This window comes from Bombina bombina, chromosome 2 (assembly GCF_027579735.1).
Source record: "Bombina bombina isolate aBomBom1 chromosome 2, aBomBom1.pri, whole genome shotgun sequence".
NCBI classification, from domain to species: Eukaryota; Metazoa; Chordata; class Amphibia; order Anura; family Bombinatoridae; genus Bombina; species Bombina bombina.
The window spans coordinates 204755033-204774335 of NC_069500.1; the positions used below are offsets into that span (position 1 = coordinate 204755033).

Sequence of the window (19303 nt, forward strand, 5' to 3'; positions counted from 1 at the left end):
AGCAACTTCTACCTCTCTCTCTTTTTGGATTAAAAGCATCATCAGATTGGCTTACGAGACTGCCGGACGGCAGCCTCCTGAAAGAATCGCAGCTCATTCCACTAGGGCTGTGGCTTCCACATGGGCCTTCAAGAACGAGGCTTCTGTTGATCAGATATGTAGGGCAGCGACTTGGTCTTCACTGCACACTTTTACCAAATTTTACAAGTTTGATACTTTTGCTTCTTCTGAGGCTATTTTTGGGAGAAAGGTTTTGCAAGCCGTGGTGCCTTCCATTTAGGTGACCTGATTTGCTCCCTCCCTTCATCCGTGTCCTAAAGCTTTGGTATTGGTTCCCACAAGTAAGGATGACGCCGTGGACCGGACACACCTATGTTGGAGAAAACAGAATTTATGTTTACCTGATAAATTACTTTCTCCAACGGTGTGTCCGGTCCACGGCCCGCCCTGGTTTTTTTAATCAGGTCTGATAATTTATTTTCTTTAACTACAGTCACCACGGTATCATATGGTTTCTCCTATGCAAATATTCCTCCTTAACGTCGGTCGAATGACTGGGGTAGGCGGAGCCTAGGAGGGATCATGTGACCAGCTTTGCTGGGCTCTTTGCCATTTCCTGTTGGGGAAGAGAATATCCCACAAGTAAGGATGACGCCGTGGACCGGACACACCGTTGGAGAAAGTAATTTATCAGGTAAACATAAATTCTGTTTTTGGGGCATATCTATCAAGCTCTATATGGAGCTTGAAGCACCGTGTTTCTGGCGAGCCTTCAGACTCGCCAGAAACACAAGTTATGGAGTAGCGGTCTGAAGACCGCTGCTCCATAACCTGTCTGCCTGCTCTGAGGAGGCAGACAGACATCGCCACAAATCAACCCGATCGAGTACGATCGGGTTGATTGACAACCCCTTGCTGGCGAATCTGGAGGGGGCGGCGTTGCACCAGTAGCTCACAAGAGCGGCTGGTGCAATGCTGAATACGGATAGTGTATTGCTCTCCGCATTCAGCGAGGTCTGTTGGACATGATCCGCTGATCGGATCATGTCGGACAGGCCTTTAATAAAATTCTATGCTAGAGGTTCCATAGGCTACACTCCCTGAGGAGCCTAAGATCCATAAATTAGACAGGGTTTATGAAGATATGAAGGTCCCTCTGACTTTTCCTGTGCCAGTTAAGATTGCAAATATTATTAGTAACGAATGTGAGAATAGGAACTTCTTTTTCCCCCTCGTCTACCTTCTAAAAATTATTTTCGGTCCCTGACTCTCAATTAGATTTGTGGATGGCGCTATCTCCACGCTGGCTAAGCATACTACTATCACTCTAGAGTATAGTTCGTCTTTTAGGCAGCCTATGGATAAAACATTTTAAACTTTTCTGAGGAAGATGCTTCAACATACAGGGTTTTTATTTCAACCAGCAGCAGCTGTAGCTGCGGTTGCTGGAGCAGCTACCTACTGGTGCGACACTCTGTCGGAGCTCATTGAGGTGGAGACTCCCCTTGAGGATATTCAGGAGAGAATTAAAGCACTGAGAATTGCTAACTCCTTCCTCTTTGACGCTAATATGCAGATTATTTGCATAAATTCAAAGGCTGCTGGCTTTGCGGCTCTAGCCCTCTAGGCTCTCTAGTTGAAGTCTTGGTCTGCGGATATGACTTCTAAGATTTTATTTGGTCCAGGGCTGGATTCAATTATCTCTACGGCAGGGGTTCTCAAACTTGGTCCTCCAGAGGTTTTGGAACTACATTTCCCATGATGCTCAGGCAGCATTTTTATATGGCTGAGCTTCATGGGAAAAGTAGTTACAAAACCTCAGGAGGTCCAAGTTTGAGAACCCCTGCTCTACTGTTACCGGAGGGAAAGGTGCCTTCCTACCGCAAGATGAGAAGAATAATCCTAAGGGATGGCAACTGTCTAATTTTCGTTCCTTTCATGCTGACAAGTCACAACGATAGCAGTCCTCTTCCAAGTTCGAGCAGCCCAAGAGTACTTGGAAGCCGGCTCAAACAGGCTCCAAACAGAAGCCCACCGAGATCAAAGGGGTGGCCTTTTTTCAGACGGTTGTTTCCAGGATGTACAGGATCCTTGGGTCCTGGAGGTTGTATCTCAAGGATACAGGATAGGATTCAATTCTCATCCACCCAGGGGCAGATTCCTACTCTCCAGTCTTTCAACAAGACCATAAAAGAGGGCTGCCATCTTAGGGTGTACGGGATCTCTCCTGTCTAGGAGTAATTGTCCCGGGAACTTTTCTTTTTTCCAAAGAAGGAGGAAACTTTTCGTCCAATTATGGACCTAAAGTGCCTAAACAAGTTTCTGAGTGTTCCCTCTTTCAAGATGGAGACAATACGGTCAATCCTTCCTCTGGTTTAGGAAGGACAGTTTATAACCACAATAGACCTGAAGGATGCATACCTTCACGTCCCGATTCACAAGAAACATTTTCAGTTTCTGAGGTTTGCTTTTCTGGACCAGCACTTGCAGTTCATAGCTCTTCCGTTTGGCCTAGCTACTGCTCCAAGGATATTTACAAAAGGTTCTGGGGGCTCTTTTAGCTGTTGCCAGAACAAAAGGTATTGCAGTATCGCCTTACCTGGTACAGGCACCATCTTTTCGTTTAGCAGAAGAACATTCAGAGTCCCTTTTAAATCTTCTTTGATCACATGGATGGAAGATAAACTTGTAAAAGAGTTCTCTTACTCAAAGTACAATGGTGAATTTCCTGGGAACTATAATAGACTCCATATCCATGAGAATATTCCTGACAGATCAGAGATGTTGTAAGCTAACGTTTGCATGTCTTTCCCTCCAGGCCTCCTCGAGACCCTCAGTGGCTCAGTGTATGGAGGTAATAGGACTCATGGTGTCCTGCATGGACATCATTCGTTTTGTCAGATTCCATCTCAGACCTTTACAACTATGCCTGCTGAGACAATGGAACTGCGACCTTTCGGATCTGTCTCAACAGATTGTGCTAGACAGCCTGTCGAGAGAATCTCTCTCCTGGTGGCTCTGTCCAGATCATCTGTCCCAAGGCACATGTGCCTTTTGAGACAGTCCTGGGAGATTGTGACTACCGACGCAAACCTTTCCGGCTGGGGAGCCGTTTGGGGTGCCAAGAAGGCTCAAGGTCTGTGGACTCAGGAGAAGTCCTCCCTTCCGATCAATATTTTGGAACGTCGGGCAATCTTCAATGCCTTGAAGACTTGGCCCTTTCTGGGTTTGTCCCAGTTTATTAGATTCCAATCAGAAAATATAACCTTGGTTGCCTATATCAACCATGAAGGCGGAACGAGAAGTTCCTTGGTGATGAGAGAAGTATCTCAGATACTAGTGTGGGTGGAGACTCACAAATGTACACTGTCAGCGATCCACATTCCTGGTGTGGACAACTGGGAAGCGGACTTCCTCAGCAATCCTTTCACCCAGGGGAATGGTCTCTTCACCCCAAGGAGTAACAGATATGCAGCGAGTGGGGGACGCTGGAGATAGATCTAATGGCATCCCGTCTCAATACCAAGCTACCTAGGTACGGGTCGAGGTCAAGAGATCCTCAGGTGGAGCTGATAGCTGCCCTATCAGTACCATGGAGGTTAAGAATCATATCTTTTCCCTCCATTAATGCTTCTCCCTTGTGGGGTGACTAGCATCGAGCAGGACCAAGCATCTGTGATTCTGATTGTTCCGTTGTGGCCACGAAGGCCGGGGTTTGCAGATCTGGTGGGGATGTTCTCATCTCCTCAGTGGAGGTTACCTTGTCGCAGAGATCTGCTGATACAGGGCACCTTCATTAATAAAAATCTAGATTCTCTGAGGCTGACTGCGTGGAGATTGAACGCTTAGTCTTAGCCAAGAGAAGGTTTTCGGAGAGTGTTATCAACATTCTGGTTCAAGCTCGTAAGCCAGTGACTCGTCGTATCTACCATAAGATGTGGAGGACTTATTTGTACTGGTGTGAAGAGTGTGGCTTTTCCTGGCATAAGGTTTAGGTTGCCAGAATTTTATCTTTTCACCAGGATGGACTGGAGAAGGGTCTATCTGCTAGTTCCCTGAAGTGACAGATATCGGCCCTGTCGGTGTTACTGCACAAAAGATTTGCTGAGCTTCTGGATGTGCAGTCCTTTGTTAAGGCTCTCTGTCTAGGATCAGATCTGTGTTAAGATCTGGGGCTCCGACCTTGGAGCCTCAATCTTGTTCTTAGTGTTTTGCAGCATGCTCCGTTTGAGCCTATGCATACTGTTGACATTAAATTGTCTTGGAAGGTTCTTTTTTTGTCCGCTATTGTCTCTGCTTGCAGAGTTTGAGATTTCTGCTCTGCAATGTGATACCCGTTTTCATGCTAAAGCGATTTTTCCCACTAAACTAGGGTTCCTCCTTAAAGGGACATGCCACCCACATTTTTTCTTTTATGATTTAGAATGAGAATGCAATTTTAAACATCTTTCTAATTTACTTATATTATCTAATTTGTTTTATTCTCTTGATATTCTTTGATGAAAAGCATATCTAGATATGCTCACTATCTGCCGATTGGTTGCTGCACATAGAAGCATCATGTGATTGGCTCACCATGTGCATTGCTTTTTCTTCAAATAAGGAAATTTAAAAAAAGAAGCAAAATAAATTATGGAAGTAAATTGTAATGTTTAAATTTCTATTCTCTATCTGAATCATGAAAGAAAGATTTTGGGTTTAGTGGCCCTTTAAGGTAATGTTGAATCGTAACATTAATCAAGAAATTGTTGTTCCTATTTGTCTCCTAATCAAAGATTGCTTCACAATCTAGATGTGGTTCGTGCCTTGAAGTTCTATCTTCAGGCAACTAAGGAATTCAGACAATCTTCCTCTTTGTTTGTCATCTATGCGTGGAAGCATAAGGGGCAGAAGGCTACTACGACTTCTCTATCTTTCTGGTTGAGGAGTGTCATCTGCTCAGCTTTTGAGACAGCGGGACGACAGCCTCCTGAGATGATAACGGCTCATTCCACTAGAGAAGTGGCTTCCTTTTGGGCTTTTAAGAACGAAGCCTCAATGGATCAGATTTGTAAGGCGGCTACTAGGTATTTCTTACACACTTTCTAAATTTTACAAGTTTGATGTGTTTGCTTTAGCTGAAGCAGCTTTCGGGAGAAAGGTTTTGCAGGCTGTGGTGCCCTCATAATAAGGTCCGTCTCTTTTTTCTGTTTCCTCCTGTTATTCATTCAGTGTCCTATGTAGCTTGGGTATAGTTTTCCCAACAGTAAGAAATGAAGTTGTGGACTCTCCCTACCTTATGGAAGGAAAACATAATTTATGTTTACCAGATAAATTCCTTTCCTTCCTGGCAGGGAGAGCCCACGACCCCGTCCATAATTTTATTTTTCTGATGGGCGGCTCCCTTTTTATATTATTTCTTCTGTCACCTTTTTCATACTCTTTCTTATACTTTTCCTTGTTCCCTCGGCAGAATGACTGGAGGCTAGGGGAAGTTTGAGGGATATTAAAGCCTTTGGCTGGGGTGTCCTTGCCTCCTCCTGGTGGCCAGGTGTTTCCCAACAGTAAGAAATGAAGTCGTGGACTCTCCCTGCCAGGAAGGAAAGGAATTTATCTGGTAAGCATAAATTATGTTTTTCTGTTTTGGAAGTATAAACACAGGTCTGTTGGGTAGAAAAGATAAGTTTTTCTTCTGAGCTTGTTTCAGGGAACATAACACCCATATGATTGTCCTTATATTAACAGTTTTGTTTTAATAATGCCTTAAATGCTTTGTGTGGCAATGTGCTTTTCAGTAAATAAACACTAATTTTAATATATTTTGTTTCTTGCTCAGATGCTTCTGAAAAGTGCTGGTTCTTTGCTACAAATGGATTCCATGGTCTTGGTCAGGCTGAAATTGTCATTCTGTTATCCTGCTTAGCAAATGAAGACACAATACCTAAGGATATATTGAAGATGTTTTTAAATATTTACAAGGATGCACAGAAAGGTATGAACAGACTAATGTATGAGAATTCTCCTTCTTAATAGTTGCTTAACCCATAAATTGCAGTCGAGGACACATGGTCATCATCTACACAATGCTTTTTAGAGTTGATAACCCCCCCCCCCACCCTTGAACCTAATGCTAGTTAAGAGGTAACCAGGCATCAGCATCACCTGGGGACTATGGGGATGCACTTCACCAAGCCCTGGAAAGCCTGAAGTGCTGGATGGGGGTAAGTATATAAACCCTTGATCTCCATTCCCTTAAGGCCTAGAATCTACAAAGATCCACTTTTTTGAAAGGCAATTGCCTGATCTATTAAATAGTATGTGACTTAGGGGTATACAGTTGGCACACTTTTTTTAAAATTAAAATAAAAAAAGTTCACTATCTTGTCCCTCCCTAGCTAGGGACAAGAGGGATGAGATCCCCTGGACAGAAATAACCCCTCAACTTTTACCTATATGAAGATGCCCTCACTTCCTCATTCCTAGTTGTGTCCATCATATGATAGACTGAGCTGGGTTCTCTCTATTGACCTATTTGAACTATATCTGGAGGCTTCTTAAGTTATATGATCCTACCGGGCTGCTACACCATCTCTGCTGCGTTGGCTTTTCTGAAGTATGTGCTTTCTCTTTTAGCTGGAAATTCTAGCTCTCCTTTTTCTATTGGACAATAGAATGATAGGTTGTGTCCTCATACTGGAATAAAGCTTATTTAACTCTGGTTCCATTTTCTTTAATAAGGTGATGAGTCCACAATTCATTACGCAAGGGGATGACAATTCCTACCACTAGGAGGCAAACATTCAAGAGTACTTCATCCCTCCAACCTCACTGTTATTCCAGTCTAAATCATGCCTTCCAGGAGGTGGATGAAGATATGAGGTGTTCCTGAAATGTATTTGAGAATGGTGCACAGACTTATTTGAGGCCTATTTTTTCCCTCCGAGAACTGCTGTGTAGAGTCAGATGGGAGGTATTAGAGTATGGGTCAGTGACACAATCCCTCACAGTGCAGAGTTAGTTACAAGCCTGTAGAACCCATTCTACCTGAACTGTTTCTACTTCCTTGGCTTTCAAAAATAAAGTTTTTGTTGAGCAAAATGGCAAGTAGCAACTTGGTCCTTTTTCTTTTTAAAGATACAATGAGTCCACGGATTTCATTCTTGTGGGATATCGCCTCCTGGTCAGCAGGAGGAGGCAAAGAGCACCACAGCAGAGCTGTATATATAGCTCCTCCCTTCCCTCCCACTCAAGTCATTCTCTTTGCCTGTGTTAGTGATAGGAAGAGGTAAAGTGAGGTGTTGGTTTAGATTCTTCTTTTAAAATGGTACCAGTGAGTGCTATTTTATTCAGAGTGTAGCCATATTCCTTGTCAGCCTCTAGAGTAGAGCTACAGGTGGCTTTTAAGCAGTGGGAACTGGTGAGATTTTCATTCTCTCTGCGCCTCCCATACTATGTGCTGCCCTGCAGATGATGGTCTTAGCAGATATTATCCAAGACCCTGTTTGTTCCCACAGAACTACAGGAGGAGAAGAACCTCTTGATCGTGTGGGACAAGTCATGCTGTCGCTCAGCATAGAGGTATGTGCAGTCCTTTATTTTCTGGGACATAAATTAACTCAGAATAGACTGTCTATTTTCCTATCTGACGTGAGGGGTCATATAACAGTAGGAACAAAGCATTACAAGTTCCATGTGTGTAAGGGTTCCCCTCATAACTTTGTGACTTTCAATGTCATGTCAGACCGTAATCTTGCTATGGGCTTTTCCTGACTAATAGCCCTGTTTGATGGGGCTGTGGGCTAGATGCTGGGGATTCTGTATTTCAGAGTTTTTTGTATTGTACTCCGGTGTAAGCAGCACTAGTTTTTGTCAGTGTGTTTTTGCTAGGGGTTTATTTTGACCGACATTAGTTTTTGTCGCAGTTACTCTCTGTTTCAGAGTTTATTTAGCCGGGTTCATATGTAGTTTCTTTCATGTAATTGGCAAGAGTCCATGAGCTAGGGACGTATGGGATATACAATCCTACCAGGAGGGGCAAAGTTTCCCAAACCTCAAAATGCCTATAAATACACCCCTCACCACACCCACAAATCAGTTTTACAAACTTTGCCTCCTATGGAGGTGGTGAAGTAAGTTTGATATGATATTTCTAAGTTGATATGCGCTTCTCAGCATTTTTGAAGCCCGATTCCTCTCAGAGTACAGCGAATGTCAGAGGGACGGGAAGGGAGTATCACTTATTGAATACAATGATTTCCCTAACGGGGGTCTATTTCTCCAACATTGGTGTGTCCGGTCCACGGCGTCATCCTTACTTGTGGGAATATTCTCTTCCCCAACAGGAAATGGCAAAGAGTCCCAGCAAAGCTGGTTACATGATCCCTCCTAGGCTCCGCCCACTCCAGTCATTCTCTTTGCCGTTGCACAGGCAACATCTCCACGGAGATGGTTAAGAGTTTTTTGGTGTTTAAATGTAGTTTTTATTCTTCTATCAAGTGTTTGTTATTTTAAAATAGTGCTGGTATGTACTATTTACTCTGAAACAGAAAAGGATGAAGATTTCTGTTTGTAAGAGGAAGATGATTTTAGCAGACAGTAACTAAAATCGATTGCTGTTTCCACACAGGACTGTTGAGATGAAGTAACTTCAGTTGGGGGAAACAGTTAGCAGACTTTTCTGCTTAAGGTATGACTAGCCATATTTCTAACAAGACCATGTAATGCTGGAAGGCTGTCATTTCCCCTCATGGGGACCGGTAAGCCATTTTCTTAGTCAAACATAAAAGAATAAAGGGCTTAAAAAAGGGCTTAAAAACTGGTAGACATTTTTATGGGCTAAAACGATTGCTTTATTGGGGCATATTATGCAGATTCTAGCTAATAATTGGCATTATAATCTTGGGGAACGTTTAAAAAACGTCAGGCACTGTGTTGGACACCTTTTTTAGTCTGGGGGCCTTTCTAGTTATAGACTGAGCCTCATTTTCGCGCCATTACTGCGCAGTTGTTTTTGGAGAGCAAGGCATGCAGATGCATGTGTGAGGATCTAAGAATCACTAAAAAAGCTTCTAGAAGGCGTCATTTGGTATCGTATTCCCCTCTGGGCTTGGTTGGGTCTCAGCAAAGCATATAGCTGGGACTGTATAGGGGTTAAATTTAAAAACGGCTCCGGTTCCGTTATTTTAAGGGTTAAAGCTCTGAAATTTGGTGTGCAATACTTTTAATGCCTTAAGACACTGTGGTGATTTTGAACAATTCCTTCATACTTTTTCACATATTCAGTAATAAAGTGTTTTCAGTTTGAAATTTAAAGAGACAGTAACGGTTTTATTTTAAAACGTTTTTTGTGCTTTGTTGACAAGTTTAAGCCTGTTTAACATGTCTGTACCATCAGATAAGCTATGTTCTATATGTATGAAAGCAAATGTGTCTCCCCATTTAAATTTATGTGATAATTGTGCCATAGTGTCCAAACAAAGTAAGGACAGTAATGCCACAGATAATGATATTGCCCAAGATGATTCCTCAAATGAGGGGAGTAAACATGATACTACATCATCCCCTACTGTGTCTACACCAGTTTTGCCCACACAGGAGGCCCCTAGTACATCTAGTGCGCCAATACTTATTACCATGCAACAATTAACGGCTGTAATGGATAACTCCATAGCAAATCTTTTATCCAAAATGCCTACTTATCAGAGAAAGCGCGATTGCTCTGTTTTAAACACTGAAGAGCAAGAGGGCGCTGATGATAACTGTTCTGACATACCCTCACACCAATCTCAAGGGGCCATCAGGGAGGTTTTGTCTGATGGAGAAATCTCAGATTCAGGAAAAATTTCTCATCAAGCTGAACCTGATGTTGTGACATTTAAATTTAAATTAGAACATCTCCGCGCACTGCTTAAGGAGGTGTTATCTACTCTGGATGATTGTGACAATTTGGTCATTCCAGAGAAATTATGTAAGATGGACAAGTTCCTAGAGGTTCCGGTGCCCCCCGACGCTTTTCCTATACCCAAGCGGGTGGCGGACATAGTAAATAAAGAGTGGGAAAAGCCCGGCATACCTTTTGTTCCCCCCCCTATATTTAAGAAATTATTTCCTATAGTCGACCCCAGAAAGGACTTATGGCAGACAGTCCCCAAGGTCGAGGGGGCGGTTTCTACTCTAAACAAACGCACTACTATTCCTATCGAAGATAGTTGTGCTTTCAAAGATCCTATGGATAAAAAATTAGAGGGTTTGCTTAAAAAGATTTTTGTACAGCAAGGTTACCTTCTACAACCAATTTCATGCATTGTTCCTGTCACTACGGCAGCGTGTTTCTGGTTCGAGGAACTAGAAAAGTCGCTCAGTAAAGAATCTTCGTATGAGGAGGTTATGGACAGAGTTCAAGCACTTAAATTGGCTAACTCTTTTGTTTTAGATGCCGCTTTGCAATTAGCTAGATTAGTGGTGAAAAATTCAGGGTTTGCTATCGTGGTGCGCAGAGCGCTTTGGCTAAAGTCTTGGTCAGCGGATGTGTCTTCCAAGACAAAATTGCTTAACATTCCTTTCAAAGGTAAAACATTATTTGGACCAGATTTGAAAGAGATTATTTCAGACATCACTGGGGGAAAGGGCCACGCCCTCCCACAGGATAGGTTTTTTAAGGCTAAAAATAAGCCTAATTTTCGTCCCTTTCGCAGAAACGGACCAGCCTCTAATTCTGCATCCTCTAAGCAAGAGGGTAATACTTCACAACCCAAACCAGCCTGGAAACCAATGCAAGGCTGGAACAAGGGTAAGCAGGCCAAGAAGCCTACCACTGCTACCAAAACAGCATGAAGGGATAGCCCCCGATCCGGGACCGGATCTAGTGGGGGGCAGACTCTCTCTCTTTGCTCAGGCTTGGGCAAGAGATGTTCAGGATCCTTGGGCGCTAGAAATAGTTTCTCAAGGTTATCTCCTGGAATTCAAGGAACTACCCCCAAGGAGAAGGTTCCACAGGTCTCACTTATCTTCAAACCAAATAAAGAGACAGGCATTCTTACATTGTGTAGAAGACCTGTTAAAGATGGGAGAGATACATCCAGTTCCAATAAGAGAACAAGGAATGGGATTTTATTCCAATCTGTTCATAGTTCCCAAAAAAGAGAGAACATTCAGACCAATTTTGGATCTGAAGATCCTAAACAAATTTCTCAGGGTACCATCGTTCAAAATGGAAACTATTCGAACGATCCTACCCACCATCCAGGAAAGTCAAATTATGACTACCGTGGATTTAAAGGATGCGTACCTACATATTCCTATCCACAAGGAAAAACATCATCAGTTGCTAAGGTTCGCTTTTCTGGACAAGCATTACCAGTTTGTGGCACTTCCATTCGGATTAGCCACTGCTCCAAGGATTTTCACAAAGGTACTAGGGTCCCTTCTAGCGGTTCTAAGACCAAGGGGCATTGCAGTAGTACCTTACTTGGACGACATCCTAATTCAAGCGTCGTCCCTGTCAAAAGCAAAGGCTCATACGGACATCGTCCTAGCCTTTCTCAGATCTCACGGATGGAAGGTGAACAAAGAAAAAAGCTCTCTGTCCCCGTCAACAAGAGTTCCCTTCTTGGGAACAATAATAGATTCCTTAGAAATGAGGATTTTCTGACAGAGGTCAGAAAATCAAAACTTCTAAGCTCTTGTCAAGTACTTCATTCAGTGCATGGAAGTAATAGGATTGATGGTTGCAACAATGGACATAGTTCCTTTTGCACGAATTCATCTAAGACCATTACAACTGTGCATGCTCAGACAGTGGAATGGGGATTATACAGACTTGTCTCCGATGATTCAAGTAGATCAAAAGACCAGAGATTCACTCCGTTGGTGGCTGACCCTGGACAATCTGTCACAGGGAATGAGCTTCCGCAGACCAGAGTGGGTCATTGTCACGACCGACGCCAGTCTAGTGGGCTGGGGCGCGGTCTGGGAATCCCTGAAAGCTCAGGGTCTATGGTCTCGGGAAGAGTCTCTTCTCCCGATAAACATTCTGGAACTGAGAGCGATATTCAATGCTCTCAGAGCTTGGCCTCAACTAGCAAAGGCCAAATTCATAAGGTTTCAATCAGACAACATAACGACCGTTGCATATATCAATCATCAGGGGGGAACAAGGAGTTCCCTGGCGATGAAAGAAGTGACCAAGATAATTCAATGGGCGGAGGATCACTCCTGCCACTTGTCTGCGATCCACATCCCAGGAGTGGAAAATTGGGAAGCGGATTTTCTGAGTCGTCAGACATTCCATCCGGGGGAGTGGGAACTCCATCCGGAAATCTTTGCCCAAATAACTCAATTATGGGGCATTCCAGACATGGATCTGATGGCGTCTCGTCAGAACTTCAAGGTTCCTTGCTACGGGTCCAGATCCAGGGATCCCAAGGCGATACTCTGATTCAGGCTAGAAAGCCTGTAACTAGAAAAATTTACCATAAAATATGGAAAACATATATCTGTTGGTGTGAATCCAAAGGATTCCCATGGAACAAGATAAAAATTCCTAAGATTCTATCCTTTCTACAAGAAGGTTTGGAGAAAGGATTATCTGCAAGTTCTCTAAAGGGACAGATCTCTGCTTTATCTGTTTTACTTCACAAAAGACTGGCAGCCGTGCCAGATGTTCAAGCATTTGTTCAGGCTCTGGTTAGGATCATACCTGTTTACAGACCTTTGACTCCTCCCTGGAGTCTAAATCTAGTTCTTTCAGTTCTTCAAGGGGTTCCGTTTGAACCTTTACATTCCATAGATATTAAGTTACTATCTGGGAAAGTTTTGTTTTTAGTTGCAATTTCTTCTGCTAGAAGAGTTTCAGAGTTATCTGCTCTGCAGTGTTCTCTGCCCTATCTGGTGTTCCATGCAGATAAGGTGGTTTTGCGTACTAAGCCTGGTTTTCTTCCGAAAGTTGTTTCTAACAAAAATATTAACCAGGAGATAGTTGTACCTTCTTTGTGTCCGAATCCAGTTTCATAGAAGGAACGTTTGTTACACAATTTGGACGTAGTCCGTGCTCTAAAATTCTATTTAGAGGCTACTAAAGATTTCAGACAAACATCTTCCTTGTTTGTTGTTTATTCTGGTAAAAGGAGAGGTCAAAAAGCGACTTCTACCTCTCTTTCCTTTTGGCTTAAAAGCATTATCCGATTGGCTTATGAGACTGCCGGACGGCAGCCTCCCGAAAGAATCACAGCTCACTCCACTAGGGCTGTGGCTTCCACATGGGCCTTCAAGAACGAGGCTTCTGTTGACCAGATATGTAAGGCAGCGACTTGGTCTTCACTGCACACTTTTGCCAAATTTTACAAATTTGATACTTTTGCTTCTTCAGAGGCTATTTTTGGGAGAAAGGTTTTGCAACCTGTGGTTCCTTCCGTTTAGGTGACCTGATTTGCTCCCTCCCTTCATCCGTGTCCTAAAGCTTTGGTATTGGTTCCCACAAGTAAGGATGACGCCGTGGACCGGACACACCAATGTTGGAGAAAACAGAATTTATGCTTACCTGATAAATTACTTTCTCCAACGGTGTGTCCGGTCCACGGCCCGCCCTGGTTTTTTAATCAGGTCTGATGAATTATTTTCTCTAACTACAGTCACCACGGTATCATATGGTTTCTCCTATATATATTTCCTCCTGTCCGTCGGTCGAATGACTGGGGTGGGCGGAGCCTAGGAGGTATCATGTGACCAGCTTTGCTGGGACTCTTTGCCATTTCCTGTTGGGGAAGAGAATATTCCCACAAGTAAGGATGACGCCGTGGACCGGACACACCGTTGGAGAAAGTAATTTATCAGGTAAGCATAAATTCTGTTTTCATAGGTTCTCTGTTTCAGTACTGGTTTGGCTATCTGCTATATGTAGATGGGTGGCTTTCGGTAAGTATGTTTTTTATTACATAAGACACCCCAGCTATGGTTTGGCACTTTATGCATTTATATAAAGTTCTAAATATATGTATTGTACTTGTATTTGCCATGAGTCAGATTCATGTATTTCCTTCTGCAGACTGTCAGTTTCATATTTGGGGGATATAAACATTTTTTTAAGAAATTTATTTCTTACCTGGGGTTTAGTCTTTTTTCAATTGACTACTTCTTGCAAATTGCGGGCGGTATTAGGCCTGCGGGTGCGTCAAATGCTAAACTTTATTGCGTCATTGTTGGTGCAAAAATATTTTTGGCGTGAAAAAAATACATCTGACGCAACTTCGTCATTTCCGTCATCATACTGGACGCCGACACCTTTCACACGGTTGCGTCATTAGTGACGCGAGTGTATCATTTCCGGTTATTTTTTCTTCATTATTTCAATACCCCATTGATGTTTACCTCTTGCTTTTTTCTCTATCAGAGGGCTATGCTATTTGCATTTTTTCCCATTCCTGAAACTGTCATATAAGGAAATAGATAATTTTGCTTTATATGTTGTTTTTTCTCTTACATTTTACAAGATGTCTCAATCTGATCCTGCCTCAGAAGTTTCTGCTGGAACATTGTTGCCTGACATCGGTTCTACCAAAGCTAAGTGCATTTGTTGTAAAATTGTAGAAATTATTTCGCCGAATGTCATTTGTAATAGTTGTCATGATAAACTTTTACATGCAGATAGTGTATCCATCAGTAATAGTACATTGCCAGTTGCAGTTCCTTCAACTTCAAATGTGCATGATGTACCTGTAAATTTTAAAGAATTTGTTTCTGATTCTATCCTGAAGGCTTTGTCTGCATTTCCACCTTCTAATAAACGTAAAAGGTCTTTCTTCTGTTAAGTGTGATCAGTCCACGGGTCATCATTACTTGTGGGATATTAACTGCTCCCCTACAGGAAGTGCAAGAGGATTCACCCAGCAGAGTTGCTATATAGCTCCTCCCCTCTACGTCACCTCCAGTCATTCTCTTGCACCCAACGACTAGATAGGATGTGTGAGAGGACTATGGTGATATATTTAGTTTTTATATCTTCAATCAAAAGTTTGTTATTTTATAATAGCACCGGAGTGTGTTATTCCTTCTCTGGTAGAATTTGAAGAAGAATCTACCTGAGTTTTTCTATGATTTTAGCCGGAGTAGTTAAGATCATATTGCTGTTTCTCGGCCATCTGAGGAGAGGTAAACTTCAGACCAGGGGACAGCAGGCAGATTAATCTGCAAAGAGGTATGTAGCAGTTTATTATTTTCTGACATGGAATTGATGAGAAAATCCTGCCATACCGTTATAATGTAAACTCAGCCTTGAATGCAGTAGATGTAGCTGATATCAGGCTGTCATGTATGTATATTTTACACTTCAGTTTTCTGGGAAATGGTACTTCTCTGGCTTTTAAACTGTATACATAGACTTAACCTATTTTGCAGGGACTTGCAATAGGTTTTAAATGACAATTAATTATTGAGGTAAAACGTTTTTTTGCTGGCATGTAAAAACGTTTTTTTCTCTGAGGTACTGGGTGAAAAAATGTTTTGGGCACTTTTTTTCCACTTGGCAATAGTTTTGATTTAAATTAGAGCAGTTCACTGATCCCTCTCACTGTTATGTGTGTGGGGGAGGGGCCATTTTGGTGCTTTCACTACGCATCAGAAAAAACTCAGTCAGAGGTTCATTTTCTTCCTGCATGATCCGGTTCATCTCTACAGAGTTCAGGGATCTCAAAAGCCTTTTTTGAGGGAAGTAATCATTACAGCAGAGCTGTGCTGATGGTATTGACTGTGATATAAAAAACGTTTATTTGTGTATTTTTTTCTGCTGCCTGGGTTAGTTATCATTTGCTGAGGGGAACAATCCTTTGCTAAAACTGTATATTTTGACAAAGATTGATGCTATAACTTAATTATTTTATCTGTTATAATATTTTTCTGTGCTTCTTAAAGGCACAGTTCGTTTTCATATTATTTGTAAATTACTTTGAAAAGTATTTCCAAGTTGCTGTTTATTTGCTAGTGTGTTAAACATGTCTGATTCAGAGGAATATCTCTGTGCTATATGTGTTAATGCCAAAGTGGAGCCCAATAGAAATTTATGTACTAAATGTATTGATGCTACTTTAAAAAATAGTCAATCTGTACAAATTGATCATATTTCACCAAACAACGAGGGGAGAGTTATGCCGACTAACTCGCCTCACGTGTCAGTACCTGCATCTCCCGCTCAGGAGGTGCGTGATATTGTAGCGCCGAGTGCATCTGGGCGGCCATTACAAATCACATTACAAGATATGGCTACTGTTATGACTGAAGTTTTGGCTAAACTACCAGAACTAAGAGGTAAACGTGATCACTCTGGGATGAGAACAGAGTGCGCTGATAATGCAAGGGCCATGTCTGATACTGCGTCACAGTTTGCAGAACGTGAAGACGGAGAGCTTCATTCTGTGGGTGACGGTTCTGATCCAAATAAACTGGACTCAGACATTTCAAATTTTAAATTTAAGCTTGAGAACCTCCGTGTGTTACTAGGGGAGGTATTAGCGGCTCTGAATGATTGTAACACAGTTGCAATCCCAGAAAAAATGTGTAGGTTGGATAAATATTTTGCGGTACCGACGAGTACTGACGTTTTTCCTATACCTAAGAGACTTACTGACATTGTTACTAAGGAGTGGGATAGACCCGGTGTGCCTTTCTCACCCCCTCCTATATTCAGAAAAATGTTTCCAATAGACGCCGCCACACGGGACTTATGGCAAATGGTCCCTAAGGTGGAGGGAGCAGTTTCTACTTTAGCTAAGCGTACCACTATCCCAGTGGAGGATAGCTGTGCTTTTTCAGATCCAATGGATAAAAAATTAGAGGGTTACCTTAAGAAAATGTTTGTTCAACAAGGGTTTATATTGCAACCTCTTGCATGTATTGCGCCTGTCACGGCTGCAGCAGCATTTTGGTTTCAGTCTCTGGAAGAGACACTTCAATCATCCACACTAGATGACATCACACACAAACTTAAATTCCTAAGTTAGCTAATTCATTTATTTCAGATGCCGTAGTACATTTAACTAAACTTGCGGCTAAAAATTCAGGATTTGCCATTCAGGCACGCAGAGCTCTGTGGCTAAAATCCTGGTCAGCTGATGTTACGTCTAAATCTAAATTGCTTAATATTCCTTTCAAAGGGCAGACCTTATTCGGGCCCGGCTTGAAAGAGATTATTGATGACATTACAGGAGGTAAAGGTCATGCCCTGCCTCAGGACAAGGCCAAAGCCAAGGCTAGACAGTCCAATTTTCATTCCTTTCGTAATTTCAAAGCAGGAGCAGCATCAACTTCCTCTGCACCAAAACAGGAAGGAGCTGTTGCTCGCTACAGACAAGGCTGGAAACCTAACCAGTCCTGGAACAGGGGCAAACAGGCCAGAAAACCTGCTGCTGCCCCTAAGACAGCATGAATTGAGGGCCCCCGATCCGGGACCGGATCTAGTGGGGGGCAGACTTTCCCTCTTCGCCCAGGCTTGGGCAAGAGATGTTCAGGATCCCTGGGCGTTAGAGATCATATCTCAGGGATACCTTCTGCACTTCAAATCCTCTCCCCCAAGAGGGAGATTTCATCTGTCAAGGTTGTCAACAAACCTAACAAAGAAGGAAGCGTTTCTACGCTGCGTACAAGATCTTTTATTAATGGGAGTGATCCATCCAGTTCCGCGGTTGGAACAAGGACAAGGGTTTTACTCAAATCTGTTTGTAGTTCCCAAAAAAGAGGGAACCTTCAGGCCAATCTTGGATTTAAAGATCCTAAACAAATTCCTAAGATTTCCATCGTTCAAGATGGAAACTATTCGAACAATTTTGACCATGATCCAAGAGGGTCAGTACTTGACCACAGTGGATTTAAAGGATGCTTACCTTCACATACCGATTCACAGAAGTCATTACCGGTATCTAAGATTTGCCTTTTTAGACAGGCATTACCAGTTTGTAGCTCTTCCATTCGGACTGGCTACGGCTCCAAGAATCTTCACAAAGGTTCTGGGCACTCTTCTGGCGGTACTAAGACCGCGAGGAATTTCAGTAACTCCATACTTAGACGACATACTGATACAAGCTTCAAGCTTTCAAACTGCCAAATCTCATACAGAGATAGTATTGGCATTTCTAAGGTCGCATGGATGGAAAGTGAACGAAGAGAAAAGTTGTCTCTTTCCACTCACAAGAGTTCCCTTCCTGGGGACTCTGATAGATTCTGTAGAAATGAAGATTTACCTGACAGAGGACAGGTTAACAAAACTTCTAAATGCATGCCGTGTCCTTCATTCCATTCAAGAGACCAGAAATTCTCTTCTATGGTGGCTTTATCGGCCACATCTGTCCAGGGGAATGCCATTCAGCAGGCCAGACTGGTCAATTGTAACAACAGACGCCAGCCTACTAGGTTGGGGCGCTGTCTGGAATTCTCTGAAGGCTCAGGGACTATGGAATCAGGAGGAGAGTCTTCTTCCAATAAACATTCTGGAATTGAGAGCAGTCCTCAATGCTCTTCTGGCTTGGCCCCAGTTAGCAACTCGGGGGTTCATCAGGTTCCAGTTGGACAACATCACGACTGTAGCTTATATCAACCATCAGGGAGGGACAAGAAGCTCCCTAGCAATGATGGAAGTATCGAAGATAATTCGCTGGGCAGAGTCTCACTCTTGCCACCTGTCTGCAATCCACATCCCGGGAGTGGAGAACTGGGAGGCGGATTTCTTAAGTCGTCAGACTTTTCATCCGGGGGAGTGGGAACTTCATCCAGAGGTCTTTGCCCAAATACTTTGACGTTGGGGCAAACCAGAGATAGATCTCATGGCGTCTCGACAGAACGCCAAGCTTCCGCGCTACGGGTCCAGATCCAGGGATCCGGGAGCGGTCCTGATAGATGCCTTGACAGCACCATGGACCTTCAGGATGGCTTATGTGTTTCCACCTTTCCCGATGCTTCCTCGATTGATTGCCAGAATCAAACAGGAGAAAGCATCAGTGATTCTAATAGTGCCTGCATGGCCACGCAGGACTTGGTATACAGATCTGGTGGACATGTCATTCTGTCCACCTTGGTCGTTACCTCTGAAACAGGACCTTCTGATTCAGGGTCCTTTCAAACATCAAAATCTAACTTCTCTGAAGCTGACTGCTTGGAAATTGAACGCTTGATCTTATCAAAGCGTGGTTTTTCTGAGTCAGTTATTGATACCTTAATACAGGCTAGGAAGCCTGTTACCAGAAAGATTTACCATAAAATATGGCGTAAATACCTATATTGGTGCGAATCCAAAGGTTACTCTTGGAGTAAGGTTAGGATTCCTAGGATATTGTCTTTTCTACAA

General features: G+C 42.9%; 1 protein-coding gene across 2 annotated transcripts in view; it reads left to right on the forward strand.

Annotated features, from left to right (window-relative positions):
- The window catches only part of ZFYVE16 (zinc finger FYVE-type containing 16), a 645028-nt gene that overhangs the window by 291088 nt on the left and 334637 nt on the right, over positions 1-19303 (forward strand). For both annotated transcript variants that reach the window (XM_053701456.1, XM_053701457.1), the window contains one exon: positions 5816-5971. In XM_053701456.1, the coding sequence (XP_053557431.1) occupies positions 5816-5971 (156 nt within the window). The remainder of the gene's footprint in view (positions 1-5815; positions 5972-19303) is intronic.